At 38.6% G+C, this 17,852-nt stretch overlaps 1 protein-coding gene across 1 annotated transcript in view; it reads right to left on the bottom strand.

The window, feature by feature from the left end:
* SPATA16 (spermatogenesis associated 16) overlaps positions 1-17,852 on the bottom strand; it is a 260,839-nt gene that overhangs the window by 36,707 nt on the left and 206,280 nt on the right. The window contains exons 6-8 of the mRNA XM_005889923.2: positions 12,693-12,839; positions 11,507-11,619; positions 1,594-1,758 (exon numbers count right to left, since the gene is read on the bottom strand). Coding sequence (XP_005889985.1) covers positions 1,594-1,758; positions 11,507-11,619; positions 12,693-12,839 — 425 coding nt within the window. The remainder of the gene's footprint in view (positions 1-1,593; positions 1,759-11,506; positions 11,620-12,692; positions 12,840-17,852) is intronic.

Raw genomic sequence — 17,852 nt, 5'->3', positions numbered from 1 at the left:
TCTTCTTTGGAGAAATATCTGTTTAGATCTTTAGCTCATTTTTTGATTGGGTTGTTTGTTTTTCTGGTATTGAGTTGTATGAGCTGCTTGTATATATTTGAAGTTAATCCTTCATCAGTTGTTTCATTTGCTATTATTTTCTCCCATTCTGAGGGTTGTCTTTTCACCTTGTTTATAGTCTCCTTTGCTGCACAAAAGCTTTTAAGAGTAATTTGGTCCCACTTGTTTATTTTTGTTTTTATTTCCATTACTCTAGCAGGTGGATCATAGAGGATCTTGCTGTGGCTTATGTCATAGAGTGTTCTGCCTATGTTTTTCTCTAGGAGCTTTATAGTTTCTGGTCTTATATTTACACCTTTAATCCATTTTGAGTTTATCTTTGTGTAGGGTGTTAGAAGTGTTCTAATTTCATTCTTTTACATGTAGCTGTCCAATTTTTCCAGCAGTACTTATTTAAGAGACCATCTTAGCCCCATTGTATATTCTTGCCTCCTTTGTCAAAAACAAGGCATGTATAGGTGCATGGCTTTATCTCTGAGCTTTCTATGTTGTTCCATTGGTCTATATATTTCTTTTTTGTGCCAGTACCATACTGTCTTGATGACTATAGCTTTGTAGTATAGTCTGAAGTTAGGAAGGTTGATTCCTCCAGCTCCATTCTTCTTTCTCAAGATTGCTTTGGCTATTTGGGGTATTTTGTATTTCTATATGAATTGTGAGATTCTTTTTGTGGTAGTTCTGTGAAAAATGCCATTGGTAATTTTATAGGGGTTTCATTGAATCTGTAGATTACATTTGGTAGTATAGTCATTTTCACAATATTGATTCTTCCAACTCAGGAACATGGGATATCTTGCCATCTGTTTATGTTGTCTTTGATTTCTTTCATCAGTGTCTTACAATTTTCTGTATAAACTCTTTTGTCTTCTGTATAAAACTCTAGGTAGTAGAGTAGTTAATCCTAGGTATTTCAACTAGTTTTTGACAGGCTTTGTGTTTTCTAAATTAACTGGTCAATTCAGTAAAAAAAAAACCCAAAACACCCCACCATTTGACTACATTTTCCCCTCAAATAAGACAACTCTCTTAATGTATGTGTGTGTGTGTGTGTGTGCGCGCACGCGTGTTGTGTGTGGGTTGGTACTACAAACATATATGTGACACTCAAAGTGAATAAGAAAACTCTAAAGACAGTTTTGTAGAGTCAGTTTTCTATCCAGCAATTACTTTTTTTCCCTCTTTTCCATCAAAGAGAATCATATATTAACATGTCTTGGAATGAAAAACAATTTATTAAAATTTCACTTTACTTGAAACAAAAAAGCCTGACTCAGAATATGAATAATCACCCCTTTTCTATATTTTCATACATTACAAAAGTCTTGCTATAAAATAAAGGGAAGCTAGCTAGTCAGGGTGAGCAAATGAAACACACACACACCCCTTTCTATAATTTCTAGTTTCTTCATTAGGATGCTTCATGAGAGTTGGAGAGTTTGCCCTTGGACTGCCATTTATTGTTACATTCTTTTTCAGACCATATCACTCTTCTGTCGGTTCAGGGCTTGTGAACAAAGAAAAACAGATGCTTACCAATTCCACCTCCTGTTGACTGATGTCCTGTAGATAGGGAATGGTTGCTAGCTCGGCCATTGCTTGATTGATCACCTGGGACTGTTCCTTTACTCTTTGCAGCCGGCTGAGAAGGCTGGCATATTGCAACTTCTCCATCACACCTGAGCATGCACGAAAACTCCCCTAGTCTCCCAGGAGAGAAGGAAATGGTTTAGGAAAAAAAACACAGAAATAACCTCTCCCTGAAGAATAACATCAGGGCTCATTGTAATATATTTAGTGCCTCTGAATTAATGGCATCTAGTGCAAATAAATATTTTCTTCTGTTATTTTAGAGGATTGTCTGTACCCTTCCTTCAAATAGACAAATGTATAGAAAAGAGAACACTTTGCAGGACTGTTGAGAAGGGTTTACAGATGGCCCTGCCTAAGGAAGCCAGGATGAGGGGGAAAAAGAGGGATTAAATTGAACTTGAACTCTACTCTCACAGTGGGGATCCCACAGAGCTGTGTCCATTTAAAAGGGGGTGACTTTGTCTATGTCACCAAGGTATAATAAGAATTAATAGTTGCCCACTATTTGGTTTATACAAAGGATGATATCTTATACAAGTTGAATCCTGAAAAATATTATGCAAGTGGAATTTGTCCTACCCTGGTGACTTACATTAAATCTCCAGCTCTGATTTTATCTTTAGTTCTTATTGGATGGCCATGGACTCTGGCTTCTCTCCTTGTGGTAGTGTAGTGTTTATTCTGACTCCTAGGACCATTCCAGCAATTGCAATCCATCTTGAAATAGACTATGGTGCACTTGTAAGGACCACCGACCCCCATGAATATACTGGTATTTGAGACTTTCTTAAAACTGGGAAAGCAGCCCACTGTTGGGGGCCGGCATGAGGCACTCCACCAAAGGTCATGAGTAAGGAGGCCTGACATATGCAAAGGCGGGATCAAGCCTCAGGAGTCCCCCTGGAAATCCTCGAGCATCTACCCCCATAACCAGAGCCTGCCTACTTTGCTACTTTGTGCTCTCACCTACACCTCTGACTTTACGGGGGCCTGTCCCCCACCACCTCTTTCGGAGAAGGAGTTAACTTAGAGCTCCAGTTACTAAAAACTCCTGGGCGTGACAAGAGTGTGTTTTAACCTATAAACTCCTCTGAAGGTTCTCTAGCCTGCCTGATAGGGTTGTCTGGCCACATGTGATTGGTCACAGCCTCCCAACCGTGAGAGGCATGAGATGCTTTAAACCTTCTGAAAACAGGTTCCTTAGAAAAGTTAGAAAACTATTAGTATAAGTATAATGGGCTGATTAGAAATTGTATTGGTGAAGGGTTTTTCATTTGTTGAGCCAATGTTTGTTGCTAAGTCTCCCCATCCCCTGCCCTTACACACATTAATGAATATATAGAAGAAATAAGTATTAACCTTTGATATTAATCACATTAGACCTTAGGCTAAGTAAGTTCTTTCCTTAACTAAAACCCACTACACCCTCACCCTATAGGAATGTAACTTTATTTGGGTGGCATCTATTTTAAGAGTAATCACCCCTGGAGAAAAAAGTGTCCTGGTTGACTGATTGCTGTCACAAGGAGAGGGTCATAAATTGTCAGCAGGCCCCCTGGCCAGAAGATGATGTAACACCCCTAAGACCTCTGTATACATTTGTATGAAGCACCTGACTTTGATAAAAGTCATGACTGCTGACCCCGCATGACTTTTGCATAACATCTCAGTGTATAAAAGTAGACCATGAAAAATAAAGAATTGGGATTGGTTCCTCGAAAGACTGGTTTTCCCATGTCTCTCTCTCAAACTCTAGCTGAGTCTCCATCTGGAGCACGGAACCCGCCATGCTTACTAATTTTGCCTGGGCTTCTAAGATCCGACCGGGGAGGCCTCGGTGTCTCCTCTCCTTCGGGAGAATGGAAGGACGCCTGCGGCCGACGTGGTGCAAACTTCTTGTCTTGAAGTTTTATTGGTCTCCCGCGTAAACCAAGCTACTCAGCCTCTTTTCTCCACTGAATTTTCCTGCTGAGCTATCCTCATTCTATTACTCTTTACATCTCTAATTAATATCTAATTGAAGCTATTGTTTCCTGATCCTCGCCGACACCGTCCCTGCTTCGAATACCCTGGATCAGCCGGGGCTGGACCCCAGCAACCCACCTCTGTGTTTGCTACTGCCATCCATAAAAGAGGATGTTTTACCTTCTCTAAGAACTTTATTCAAATTGTACTACTTTATAGAGACATAGTTTATCATAAACTTCTCACATTTTTTATTTAGAAAGAAGTACAGGCTTCTTTGGTGGCTCAGATGGTAAGGAATCTGCCTGCAATGCAGGAGACCTGGGTTCAATTCCTGGGTTAGGAAGATCCCCTGGAGAAGGGAATGGCAAGCCCCTCCAGTATTCTTCCCTGGAGAATCCATGGATAGAGGAGCCTGGCAGGCTACGGTCTGTGGGGTCTCAAAGTATCAGACACGATTGAGTGACTAACACTTTCACTTTCACGTCTGACATAAGGGGGTATATAAGGGTTAAAAAAAAGTCTTGGGTTCACAATCTTGTGATATGTGGCCCTGGAAATAGGAATTTTAGCAAAGTGCCCTCCTGAGTATTCAGATAACCTCAAACAGAAATTGGAGAACAAACCGTAAAGCTTAGTATCTGCACATGGACTATTTTAATCTGTGCATGCTCACAAAGCCAGATTCCCCCCCGCCCAGAAATTAGAGAAGGCAGACATGACTTTTTCTTCTTAAAATAGAATTTCCATTAAGGAGAAAAATTATTAGAAACCAGCATTACTAAAGAACATCAAAATTTTAACTTGAATTTGTAAGGCAGTGCTTTCTGAAATGTCATGCACATCTTGACTGACAGCAACCTCTCTGGTACTTTCTTAGAATCTTGGTAATACAGCAAAGTTGAGCACCATTGCCTTGTATTTGCTGTATTTCTCCCTTACAGCTATCTCAGCCATTTTACTAATGTCTGTCAATCCCCACTAATTTTCTATTTCTGATTAATCATTTATCTGAAAACCTATAAACCTATAGGAGAAATGATTGCAAATTGTGGATTTGAGATCCTTTCTTTGAATTGACGAAATAGCCAGCCTACCCATTGAGTTTAAACATGTAGCTAAACAATGGGATACTGTCAAACAGAGGAAAGCGAGTTGCAGGAGACACAGTTTTCTTTCTGAAGAAAAATTGCTTTCTTTGTCCTTCTTTAAAATAAACAATAAGGCTGGTTGTAGGAAAGTGGTGTAGTGACTCAACTCCAAAGAACAGAAACAACTACAGCCTGCTCAGGAACATAATCTATCAGTGTAATTTTCCAAAACATAAGGAAAATAAAAATAGTGGAAGGCAATGGTGCTTTGTTAGCTTGATTGTTGGATACATAACAAAACAGGAAGTGCTCCTTACCAACAGGATGCTACAGAAAGAATATAGTTGAGTGCTAATAGCCCTCCCCCCCTTCCCCTTTGCCCACCCCAGACCAATTGCAACTTTGGGTATTAGGAAACGATAGGTTAATATTTCACCTCTAACAAGTTTGGGACTTTTGAACGATAAAATGAAACAAAAATAAGAATGAATAGATGCCAGCAGGAATGCTTTAATGCTGTTGCTTTAAGAAAATAAAGGAAACAATGAAAAATGAAGGAATTAGCTCACAAGGGCTAAATCTAAAGGGAAGCAGCCCTCCCAGTGAGACTTTAGGAGTGATCAAAAGACTGCTTAGCTGCTGGCGAGGGTATAGTAAAGTGGCCAAGACTGAAGCTAAAACTGCACCTAGCTACAATGAAGTTTAGGTAAACAGCAAGTTCAGATGAAGGCTTCCTCCAGATACTTGTCTAGATTTAATAGCAGGTATGGATAAATGTTTGGAAGATAAGTGGCACTGCTAATCTAATACTGCTGAAAAGCAGAGCCCAAGTATTGGGAATGTATTTCTATTTGACATAATACATAGAAACATTCATTGCAAAGAAAAGGGGGTAGGGAACACATATTATTGTTCATTTCAAATGTGCATGTGTAAACATCTTTTATGCTTCACTTGGAAGAAATTAAAAGTGAAATTAATGAGGTATTTAAAACCTGGTTAGTTAGGTCATTTTTTTGGCAAGTCAGCCTGTGAAAGAAGCTTCATGCATGGCGAGAGATTTTATTATTTTAACTCTTTAACATTTACCCCAGGAAGCACAGTACATAAGGTTTTAAACTGACAGCAGCCAATAAAGTTAATGAATGGAAAAGCATAGTAGCATTCAGTAGCTTGTGAGATAATTAGGACAAAGAACCAGAGAAGAAAAAATACTGGTAAAGCAGAGCAGTTGGTTGAATGGGATTGATGTTCAGTGGGATTCAAAGCCACCAGATAGGAAACTAGAAGAATCTTTTAGACAATAACTCTTAAAATGCCAGAATCATTCTTATTTGGCCATGCATGGCTGGATGGCATCACTGACTCGATGGACGTGAGTCTGAGTGAACTCCAGGAGTTGGTGATGGACAGGGAGGCCTGGCGTGCTGCGATTCATGGGGTCACAAAGAGTCAGACACGACTGAGAGACTGAACTGAACTATATACTTAGCAAAGGAATCTATAAAAGGAAGGAAACTGGTGTCAGAGTTTAAGAATTATTTTCTGAGACATAGAAACCTTATACTAGGAATGTCTTTGTCACCTTCACCAACTCTTTCTGCCACCTGTGGCAAGAGGTGAAAATTCATGTTCTCTGGGAAGTCCTACTGTGGGCATGATGGGAGATGACACCCTTAATCCTGCCTTTTTAAGGAGATTTAAGCGCATCAGTGATCTAAGGAAAATCATTTAAAATCTGCAGGACACTTGCACAGTCTTCATTTTATAAGAATACATAATTTCAAAGTACATGGCTTTTATAAAGAAAAAGAAGGATCTCCAAAACAACCCTTTTGTCAAAGCAAATGAAAACCAATACAAATAATTAAAATTTTTAAATTTCTTAATACTTTACAAAGTGATTCAAGGTGGATTGTATACTTTTGGTCTCATAACAACTGTGTGAGGTGAGCCTGGCATATATCAGCTTATTTTATAAATGAGAAAAAAGCTCAGAGGTTAAGTGACATCCTAGGGGTTACACAGATGGTCTTAGACAAAAGTTTTTTTCTACAGGTGTCATGAGGTAGGGTCAGAACTAACAAGGACACTGAAGTGTCTAAACATTCAAACAGATGGCATTTGACATCTGACAAGAAAAAACACACCTCAGGGGATCCTAAAAACACTGCTGAGGGATTCCTGGGTCATAGTTAATTGTACCATGTAGGAATAATTTCTGCTCAGCGACTCATTGTTTCCTTAACCTAGGTTACTTTTGCAGCTTGTTTGATTCAGTCCTGCTTTATGAAGCTGTGGTTGGACATATAATAAGAAACCCAGAGGTCAGTATTTGGATATACTTTTGGTCCCTGGGTACCTTTGGACTCATTCACTTCAAGTTCATTCAAGCTCTTAGAGACAATTTTCCAACAACTATTATTTTCCATAGATGCAAAAGTAAGAAAGTTGATGAAATCTCTTGAAGTAGCAAAGTGTTATCAACTCATTCTGGGGTTTCCTGGTGGCTCAGCGGTAAAGAATACACAAGTCAGTGCAGGATATTCAGGAGGTTTGATCCCTGGGTTAGAGAGATCCCCTGGAGAAGGAAATGGCAACCCATTCCAGTATTCTTGCTGGGAAATCCCATGGACAGAGGAGTCAAGTTAGCTACAGTTCATGGGGTTGCAAAGAGTAGGACATGACTTAGCAACTAAATAACAACTGACTCATTCTAAATAAGATTGAGTTATTCATTAGATGCTAAAAATCTTATTCATTATGATTTTTAAGTCCCTTTATAGACACATGAATATCCATGTGTGTACACATTTCTAAGTGGGCAAAATCCCCTTGTAACATGAGAGGAAAATGAGTTAAAAGTGTTTAAGAAATGCCTGATGCCTAGATTGGCCTAACCTTTATTCACAACGCACTGGGAGATCTGAACTGGCAACAGATTTGATGTGGCAGGATCCTGACAAGTAGCAAGTTATGGTGGGTATTTCCCCAAAGAACCATGGCACAGACAGATCACCTCCCCAATATGCAGCACACTGGTGCTGCAAGGTTAACCACGTGCAGATGAACTGAAATGATACTACGTGGTGATGGTTCTTGTCAGCAAGGCTTCCACAAGAATTCTTGTGGGCTTCCCTGGTGGCTCAGATGCTAAAAATCTGCCTACAAAGCAGGAGATCTGGGTTCAAGCCCTGGGTTGGGAAAACTGCCTGGAGAAAAGAATGGCTACCCACTCCAGTATTCTTGCCTGGAGAATGCTATGAACAGAGGAGCCTGGCAGAGTACAGTCCACGGGGTTGCAAAGAGTTGGACATGACTTAGTGACTAACACTTTCACTTTCTTTCCACTTCTTGCAAGGGTCTAATAATGACAATGATGATATGTGTTTGTGCATCTAATTAAGATGGGGTGGTGAGGCTGTGTGTATGTGTGTGTGTGGCTGAAGGAGGTTGCAGTAGAGGGTGAATTGGAGAACAGGACCCCAGATTTGCAGTAGAGTCAATGAGATTACTATAAACTAAATGTTTGTGTCCACCAAAAATTTCTAGGTTGAAGCCCTAGAGGCCAATGTGGAGATGGGGCCTTTGGGAGGTAATTAGGGTTAGATGAGATGAGGGCTTCCCAGGTGGCCAATGGTAAAGAACTTGCCTGCCAATATGGGAGAGACAGGAGACACAGGAAGATCCCTTGGAGAAGGAAATGGCAACCCACTCCAGTATTCTTGCCTGGAAAATTCCATGGATAGATGAGCCTGGCAGACTACAGTCAATGAGGTTGCAAAGAGTTGGATACAACTGAGCAACTGAGCGTGCACACGAGATAATGAGAGTAGGCAGGGCCCTGATGATGGGATTAATGCTCTTTTAAGAAGGGACACCACAGAGCTTGCTCTGTGCCATGTTAGGATGCAGAGAAAGTAGCTAACTGCAAGCCAAGAAGAGGGTCTTTGTCAGAACCTGACCTGATCCCAGACTTCTAGCCTCTATAACTGTGAGAAAATAAACTTCTATTGTTTGAGTCATCTGATCTATGGTATTTTGTGTGACAGCCCAAGATGACTAAGACAGAGATACATTTTTATTTATAGAAGTATAGGGGAGATAATTGAGTGGAACACAGTTGTGAGGAAGGGGAAGTTACGTGGTAGGAAAATCAGTGAAAGTGTGCTTTTGGATTTGTAACGCATAGAATTAATTACAGATCATGCAAATAGATGAGGGGTTTTATAGCTTTTCTAAAATGCTGAATAATGTTACTAGGTAGATAAACTGCTGAACAGATGTTAAGTAGCTGTTGGTGATGACCCCCTTGGTTCCCCTTGTAAGGTAAGAACATCAAATCAATGATGGAATACAAAAGCCACAAATGGTGAAATCTTTAAAATTTCCAGCTTTAAGATCTTTTGAAAAATATTTTAAGAAGGGAAATCTGCAACCTTTATAGCCTGTTAATGAGAAGTTCCCTTTATGTACTTTCAATAAAGGAGCTTAAATTTTGTAAATTAGCACAGATTAATTCAGGTCTTATTTTTGGGCTTTTTTTTTAAAGACTGAAAAATAGAAAGGGCATATTTTCCCTCGGTTGGAAAGAGGGATTAGATAATTTACCTTAAGGGTAAATAAAGATCAAGTTCCAATGTTTAGATTAGCATCCGATTTACTAGAGATCTCTTCAAGAAAATTACAGATACCAAGGGAACACTTCATGCAAAGATGGGCTCAATAAAGGACAGAAATGGTATGGACCTAATAGAAGCAGAAGATATTAAGAAGAGGTGGCAAGAATACACAGAACTGTTCAAAAAAGATCTTCACGACCCAGATGATCATGAAGATGTGATCACTCACACTCACCTAGAGCCGGACATCCTGGAATGTGGTCAGGTGGGCCTTAGGAAGCATCACTAAAAAGCTAGTTGAGGTGATGGAATTCCAGTTGAGCTATTGCAAATCCAAAAAGATAATGCTGTGAAAGTGCTGCACTCAATACGTCAGCAAATTTGGAAAACTCAGCAGTGGCCACAGGATTGGAAAAGGTCAGTTTTCATTCCAATCCCAAAGAAAGGTAATGCCAAAGAATGCTCAAACTATCACACAATTGTCATCTCACACACTAGTAAAGTAATGCTCAAAATTCTCCAAGCTAAGCTTTAACAATATGTGAACCATGAACTTCCAGATGTTCAAGCTTGTTTAGAAAAGGCAGAGGAACCAGAGATCAAATTGCCAACATCTGCTGGATCATTGAAAAAGCAAGAGGGTTCCAGAAAAACATCTATTTCTGCTTTATTGACTATGCCAAAGCCTTTGACTGTGTGGATCACAAGAAACTGTGGAAAATTCTGAAAGAGATGGGCATACCAGACCACCTGACCTGCCTCTTAAGAAACCTGTATGCAGGTCAGGAAGCAACAGTTAGAACTGGACATGGGACAACAGATTGGTTCCAAATAGGGAAAGGAGTACATTAAGGCTGTATATTGTCACCCTGTTTATTTAACTTCTATGCAGAGTACATCATGAAAAATGCTGGGCTGGAAGAAGCCCAAGCTGGAATCAAGATTGCTGGGAGAAATATCAATAACCTCAGATATGCAGATGACACCACCCTTATGGCAGAAAGTGAAGAGGAACTAAAAAGCCTCTTGATGAAAGTGAAAGAGGAGAGTGAAAGAATTGGCTTAAAGCTGAACATTCAAAACCAAGATCCTGGCATCTGGTCCTATCACTTCATGGCAAATAGATGGGGAAACAGCGGAAACAGTGGTTGACTTTACTTTTCCTGGGCTCCAAAATCACTGCGGATGGTGATTGCAGCCACGAAAAAAGACGCTTGCTCCTTGGAAGGAAAGTTATGACCAACCCAGACCACATATTCAAAAGCAGAGACATTACTTTTCTAACAAAGGTCCATCTAGCAAGGCTATGGTTTTTCCAGTGGTCATGTATGGATGTGAGAGTTGGACTGTGAAGAAAGCTGAATGCTGAAGAATTGATGCTTTTGAACTGTGTTGTTGGAGAAGACTCTTGAGAGTCCCTTGGACTGCAAGAAGATCCAACCAGTCCATCCTAAAGGAGATCAGTCCTCAGTATTCATTGGAAGGACTGATATTGAAGCTGAAACTCCAATACTTTGGCCACCTGATGTGGAGAGCTGACTCATTTGAAAAGACCCTGATGCTGGGTAAGATTGAGGGCAGGAGGAGAAGGGGACAACAGAGGATGAGATGGTTGTGTGACACCACTGACACAATGGACATGGGTTTGGGTGGACTCCAGGAATTGTGATGAACAGGGAGGCCTGGCGTGCTACGGTCCATGGGGTCACAAAGAGTCAGACATGACTGAGCGACTGAACTGACTATCAGTGTGATGTGGAGGAACTAGCTTTCAAAATTCTGAATTCTCGTGTAGGTAACAAAATGGTTATATGCAATTGCCCAATATATGAAATAGAGAAAGCACCGCATTTACTAAAATTTTGTTATTCATTTGAAGCAAGAAAGTCAGTGCAACCTTCAATTAGATATCAAGACACCACACAAAAAAAAGGCCTTTTAAAAAGACACTAGCCTAATAAACGCTGGCAACTGCAAAGTATAACATTATAATTAATGTTTTGAAATATAAAAGGATTAAAATCATTAGCTAAACTTTGGTTGGTTTTGCAAATGAGATTCACTGTGGAAGTTTCTAAAATCTTCCAGTATTTGCAATATTTACATGTAAACTTTGTATAGTTCTAGAATTGTTTGATATCTGTATGCTGAACAAATATAAAAGACTCATATACCTACATTCAGTTGGGTGCCTCTAATAAAGTCCAATATTGGCAAGATTCGCTTCCCCATTGTCTCCATGTGTCTCACTGTGTCTTCTCTGGTCAGCAGACTGAAGGGAGTTTTATGTTCTAAAAATTGTAACAATAAACTTTTATACTATTTTTTGCTAGACATCCATTTCAAAATGCTTTTCTTAGCAAGCCGAAAATAGACATCTCAATATTAATAGGTATGAAATCTTTAGTACAGGAATGAGTCCCATCTCAAAGACCACAAGTATCACAATGAAAGATCTATGAGAAGAAAGGCAGAGGAGACATTGCCCTTTGGAGACTATCATTTATTCCTTTTGCTGTGTTTCCTGATTGAGATCTAAGGGACAGCCTATAACAATTCACCTCTCTCTGCAGAGTATGCTTTTTCTGAGTTGTGAAAAAACGGTTGTCATAAATGTGTCTGATTCTTGTCTTATTTCTCCCAGGTATTATTCAAGTGTGCAAATCCCATTGACTTTGAATGTAGCTTGAAGTTGAGATAAGCCTCAGAGGATGGAGTGCCAGACAAAACACAAATCCTTAATTATGTGAGTAGAGTTGAAGGGATAAATTCAGTCTGGTCATTAATTCAGCCCGCAAGTCTGAGACTTCAACTCTACATGAATATTTTCTTGATTTTTGAAAGTTTTCAATTAGAATTACTGAGTGCCACTTAACTAGAATACTCTTTAGGAGAGCTGAGGTCTTGGTTAATTACATAAGAAAAGAGTGGAACAGGTATTAATACAATGGCAGATAATCCAAGTGATTTAACGGGGTCATTGTCTATACTTTTGATTTCATACAGTAGTTTTGTTGCATAATTTTCTTCTATGTTTGCTAATTGGTGGTGAAAAAAGCTTGTATTTGCTTGTATTCTGTAAGCGCCCATGATTAGGCATTGGTGATAGTGTGATTGGGGTGAGATGGTTGGCGTGAGGGAGGTGGGTGCTCTTGAGGAACCAGAATTCCAGGTATTGTTGACTAACCCACAAAGAAGACTGGAAGGAGTTAAGAATGACCCAACAAACTTTTTGGTGCCCAGGCCCTACTATATGCTAGGCTTGAAATGAATAAAGCTTAGTGAATAATGCACATTATTCATTAATGAATAATTCATTGTGCCTTAAAACAGTATTGAAAGATAACAAGTCCAGGTGAGTTACCTGTAAATGTTGGTAACTTCCTACTTGACATTTTTTCCAAAAACTTTCCATCTTCTTTGTTTTTGAACCCAAGAGTCAAGAGATACTGTTGAGGAGGAAAAGATGACCAGTCAACTGTCTGAGGCAACACGTGGAGTCCTTGAAAGTCTAAAAAAAGACAAAGAACAAAAAAAATTTATCATTTTATTGTTTTCAAGGTATTTCCCCCCCTAGATTCCAAGAGTTATACTTGGAAAAAGGGATAAATACAAAAATTAAAGATACAAAACAAAAGTATGTGCATCAAAAGGTCAAATAGATAATATGTCAAAATCATACTTTATTATTCATATTTTTCTTAAAATATAAGCAAACAGAAGGGATAACAATAAAATACAGCTAGGTTACTTTTTCCTCATTTGCCATATTCAACATAACACAAAACTCAGGACCACAGGCTTGCAGGCTTGATATTTTTCTGTGTGACACTTTTCAAGAGAATTTGGTTTTTCTGTTCACAGTTTAAGAAAATAACATATGAAAAGAAAGAGAAAAATTACCAAGAATTAAAATATAAAGCTAATTAATTTAGTTGCTATTCCTCCTATAGCTGAAGGAAATTTAAAATGATAAATGTACTGACTTTTGTAATTAGACTTAATTTTTGTAATTAGAATTAATTTTTGTAATTACTTTTGTAATTAGACTTAGAAATAATTCAAGTGTCAAGAAAATGGTTCTAAAACAAACTCTGTTCTTAATGACCACAAAAACTAATATTTACTTAGTAATTATTTTCTACCTTCCCTTATTCTAAATATTTTGTGTTCATTCTATTAATATTGTGTTAGTTTCAGGTGTACAGAAAAGTGATTCAATTATATATATGTATACATATTTTTTCAGATTCTTTTCCATCATAGGTTATTAAAAGATATTGAAAATAGTTCCCTGTGCTGTACAGTAAATCCTTGTTGCCTGTCTATTTTATATGTAATAGTTGGTATCTGTTAATGCCATACTCCAATTTATCCCTCCCTTCCTTCCCTTTCCACTTTGGTAATGTTTGTTTTGTGTGTGCATGTTCAGTCATGTCTCTTTGAGACCCAGTGGGCTGTAGCCCACCAGGCTCCTCTCTCCATGGGATTTCCTAGGCAAGAATACTAGAGCGGGTTACCATTTCCTGCTCTAGGGCATGCTCCTGACCCAGGGATTGAACCCATGTCTCTTGTGTCTCCTGCATTGGCAGGCAGATTCCTTACCACATGCCACCTGAGAAGCCCTTGTTTTGTGTGTATTCTCTAAATCTTTAAGATAACTTTACAACATTGGTACTGTTATCCTCATGTTACAAACAGGAGGTTGAGGTACACAGATAGGAAGTGAATTGTCTGGAAACACAGCCTGTAAGTGGACAAAGCAAGATTCATACTGGGCAGTCTGACGGTGGAGACCATGGGCCTAACCACTGCACTCTGCTTTCGGCTTGCTTGGCTTTGGGACAGGGACAAATGTTAGCCATGGGGTCTTGGAGGCCAGATTTACCTCATTCATCTCCGTTCTGAGTAATAATGCTTTATACAATAGACTTCTCAAAAGAAGGATAATGAACAGAGTTTAATGAGCCCTCCCTACTTAACACTGCCAGGGAGGGAAAAAGATGAAATTCCAAATATCCTTGAATTATGATTTAGATGAAAAAATTTTTTTTTCAATTTTAATTTAAAAAAATTATACATGTGTTCCCCATCCTGAACCCTCCTCCCTCCTCCCTCCCCATACCATCCCTCTGGGTCGTCCCAGTGCACCAGCCCCAAGCATCCAGCATCGTGCATTGAACCTGGACTGGCATCTTGTTTCATACATGACATTTCACATGTTTCAATGCCATTCTCCCAAATCTTCCCACCCTCTCCCTCTCCCACAGAGTCCATAAGCCTGTTCTATACATCAGTGTCTCTTTTGCTGTCTCGTACACAGGGTTATCGTTACCATCTTTCTAAATTCCATATATATGCGTTAGTATACTGTATTGGTGTTTGTCCTTCTGGCTTACTTCACTCTGTATAATAGGCTCCAGTTTCATCCACCTCATTAGAACTGATTCAAATGTATTCTTTTTAATGGCTGAGTAATACTCCATTGTGTATATGTACCACAGCTTTCTTATCCATTCATCTGCTGATGGACATCTAGGTTGTTTCCATGTCCTGGCTATTATAAACAGTGCTGAAATGAACATTGGGGTACACGTGTCTCTTTCCCTTCTGGTTTCCTCAGTGTGTATGCCCAGCAGTGGGATTGCTGGATCATAAGGCAGTTCTATTTCCAGTTTTTAAAGGAATCTCCACACTGTTCTCCATAGTGGCTGTACTAGTTTGCATTCCCACCAACAGTGTAAGAGGGTTCCCTTTTCTCCACACCCTCTCCAGCATTTATTATTTGTAGACTTTTGGATCGCAGCCATTCTGACTGGTGTGAAATGGTATCTCATAGTGGTTTTGATTTGCATTTCTCTGATAATGAGTGATGTTGAGCATCTTTTCATGTGTTTGTTAGCCATCTGTATGTCTTCTTTGGAGAAATGTCTATTTAGATCTTTGGCCCATTTTTTGATTGGGTCATTTATTTTTCTAGAGTTGAGCTGTAGGAGTTGCTTGTATATTTTTGAGATTAGTTGTTTATCGGTTGCTTCATTTGCTATTATTTTCTCCCATTCTGAAGGCTGTCTTTTCACCTTGCTAATAGTTTCCTTTGATGTGCAGAAGCTTTTAAGTTTAATTAGGTCCCATTTGTTTATTTTTGCTTTTATTTCCAATATTCTGGGAGGTGGGTCATAGAGGATCCTGCTGTGATGTATGTCAGAGAGTGTTTTGCCTATGTTCTCCTCTAGGAGTTTTATAGTTTCTGGTCTTACGTTGAGATCTTTAATCCATTTTGAGTTTATTTTTGTATATGGTGTTAGAAAGTGTTCTAGTTTCATTCTTTTACAAGTGGTTGACCAGATTTCCCAGCACCACTTGTTAAAGAGATTGTCTTTAATCCATTGTATATTCTTGCTTCCTTTGTCAAAGATAAGGTGTCCATATGTGCGTGGATTTATCTCTGGGCTTTCTATTTTGTTCCATTGATCTATATTTCTGTCTTTGTGCCAGTACCATACTGTCTTGATAACTGTGGCTTTGTAGTAGAGCCTGAAGTCAGGTAGGTTGATTCCTCCAGTTCCATTTTCTTTCTCAAGATCGCTTTGGCTATTCGAGGTTTTTGTATTTCCATACAAATTGTGAAATTATTTGTTCTAGCTCTGTGAAGAATACTGTTGGTAGCTTGATAGGGATTGCATTGAATCTATAAATTGCTTTGGGTAGTATACTCATTTTCACTATATTGATTCTTCCAATCCATGAACATGGTATATTTCTCCATCTATTAGTGTCCTCTTTGATTTCTTTCACCAGTGTTTTATAGTTTTCTATATATAGGTCTTTAGTTTCTTTAGGTAGATATATTCCTAAGTATTTTATTCTTTTCGTTTGCAACGGTGAATGGAATTGTTTCCTTAATTTCTCTTTCTGTTTTCTCATTATTAGTGTATAGGAATGCAAGGGATTTCTTGTGTGTTGATTTTATATCCTGCAACTTTACTATAATCATTGATTAGTTCTAGTAATTTTCTAGTGGAGTCTTTAGGGTTTTCTATGTAGAGGATCATGTCATCTGCAGTGAGAGTTTTACTTCTTCTTTTCCAATCTGGATTCCTTTTATTTTTTGTTTTCTGCTCTGATTGCTGTGGCCAAAACTTCCAAAACTATGTTGAATAGTAATGGTGAAAGTGGGCACCCTTGTCTTGTTCCTGACTTTAGAGGAAATGCTTTCAATTTTTTTGCCATTGAGGATAATGTTTGCTGTGGGTTTGTCATATATAGCTTTTATTATGTTGAGGTATGTTCCTTCTATTCCTGCTTTCTGGAGAGTTTTTATCATAAATGGATGTTGAATTTTGTCAAAGGCTTTCTCTGCATCTATTGAGATAATCATATGGTTTTTGTTTTTCAATTTGTTAATGTGGTGTATTACATTGATTGATTTGCGGATATTGAAGAATCCTTGCATCCCTGGGATAAAGCCCACTTGGTCATGGTGTATGATCTTTTTAATGTGTTGTTGGATTCTGATTGCTAGAATTTTGTTTAGGATTTTTGCATCTATGTTCATCAGTGATATTGGCCTGTAGTTTTCTTTTTTTGTGGGATCTTTGTCAGGTTTTGGTATTAGGGTGATGGTGGCCTCATAGAATGAGTTTGGAAGTTTACCTTCCTCTGCAATTTTCTGGAAGAGTTTGAGCAGGATAGGTGTTAGCTCTTCTCTAAATTTTTGGTAGAATTCAGCTGTGAAGCCGTCTGGACCTGGGCTTTTGTTTGCTGGAAGATTTTTGATTACAGTTTCAATTTCCGTGCTTGTGATGGGTCTGTTAAGGTTTTCTATTTCTTCCTGGTCCAGTTTTGGAAAGTTGTACTTTTCTAAGAATTTGTCCATTTCTTCCTCGTTGTCCATTTTATTGGCATATAATTGTTGATAATAGTCTCTTATGATCCTTTGTATTTCTGTGTTGTCTGTTGTGATCTCTCCGTTTTCGTTTCTAATTTTATTGATTTGATTTTTCTCCCTTTGTTTCTTGATGAGTCTGGCTAATGGTTTATCAATTTTATTTATCCTTTCAAAGAACCAGCTTTTGGCTTTGTTGATTTTTGCTATGGTCTCTTGTTTCTTTTGCATTTATTTCTGCTCTAATTTTTAAGATTTCTTTCCTTCTACTAACCCTGGGGTTCTTCATTTCTTCCTTTTCTAGTTGCTTTAGGTGTAGAGTTAGGTTATTTATTTGACTTTTTTCTTGTTTCTTGAGGTGTGCCTGTATTGCTATGAACTTTCCCCTTAGGACTGCTTTTACTGTGTCCCACAGGTTTTGGGTTGTTGTGTTTTCATTTTCATTCGTTTCTATGCAAATTTTGATTTCTTTTTTGATTTCTTCTGTGATTTGTTGGTTATTCAGCAGGGTGTTGTTCATCCTCCATATGTTGGAATTTTTAATAGTTTTTCTCCTGTAATTGAGATCTAATCTTACTGCATTGTGGTCAGAAAAGATGCTTGGAATGATTTCTATTTTTTTGAATTTACCAAGGC

This window comes from Bos mutus, chromosome 1 (assembly GCF_027580195.1).
Source record: "Bos mutus isolate GX-2022 chromosome 1, NWIPB_WYAK_1.1, whole genome shotgun sequence".
Taxonomy (NCBI): Eukaryota; Metazoa; Chordata; class Mammalia; order Artiodactyla; family Bovidae; genus Bos; species Bos mutus.
Note: the sequence above shows the minus strand (reverse complement) of the source record. Positions and strands in the feature narration are given on the sequence as shown.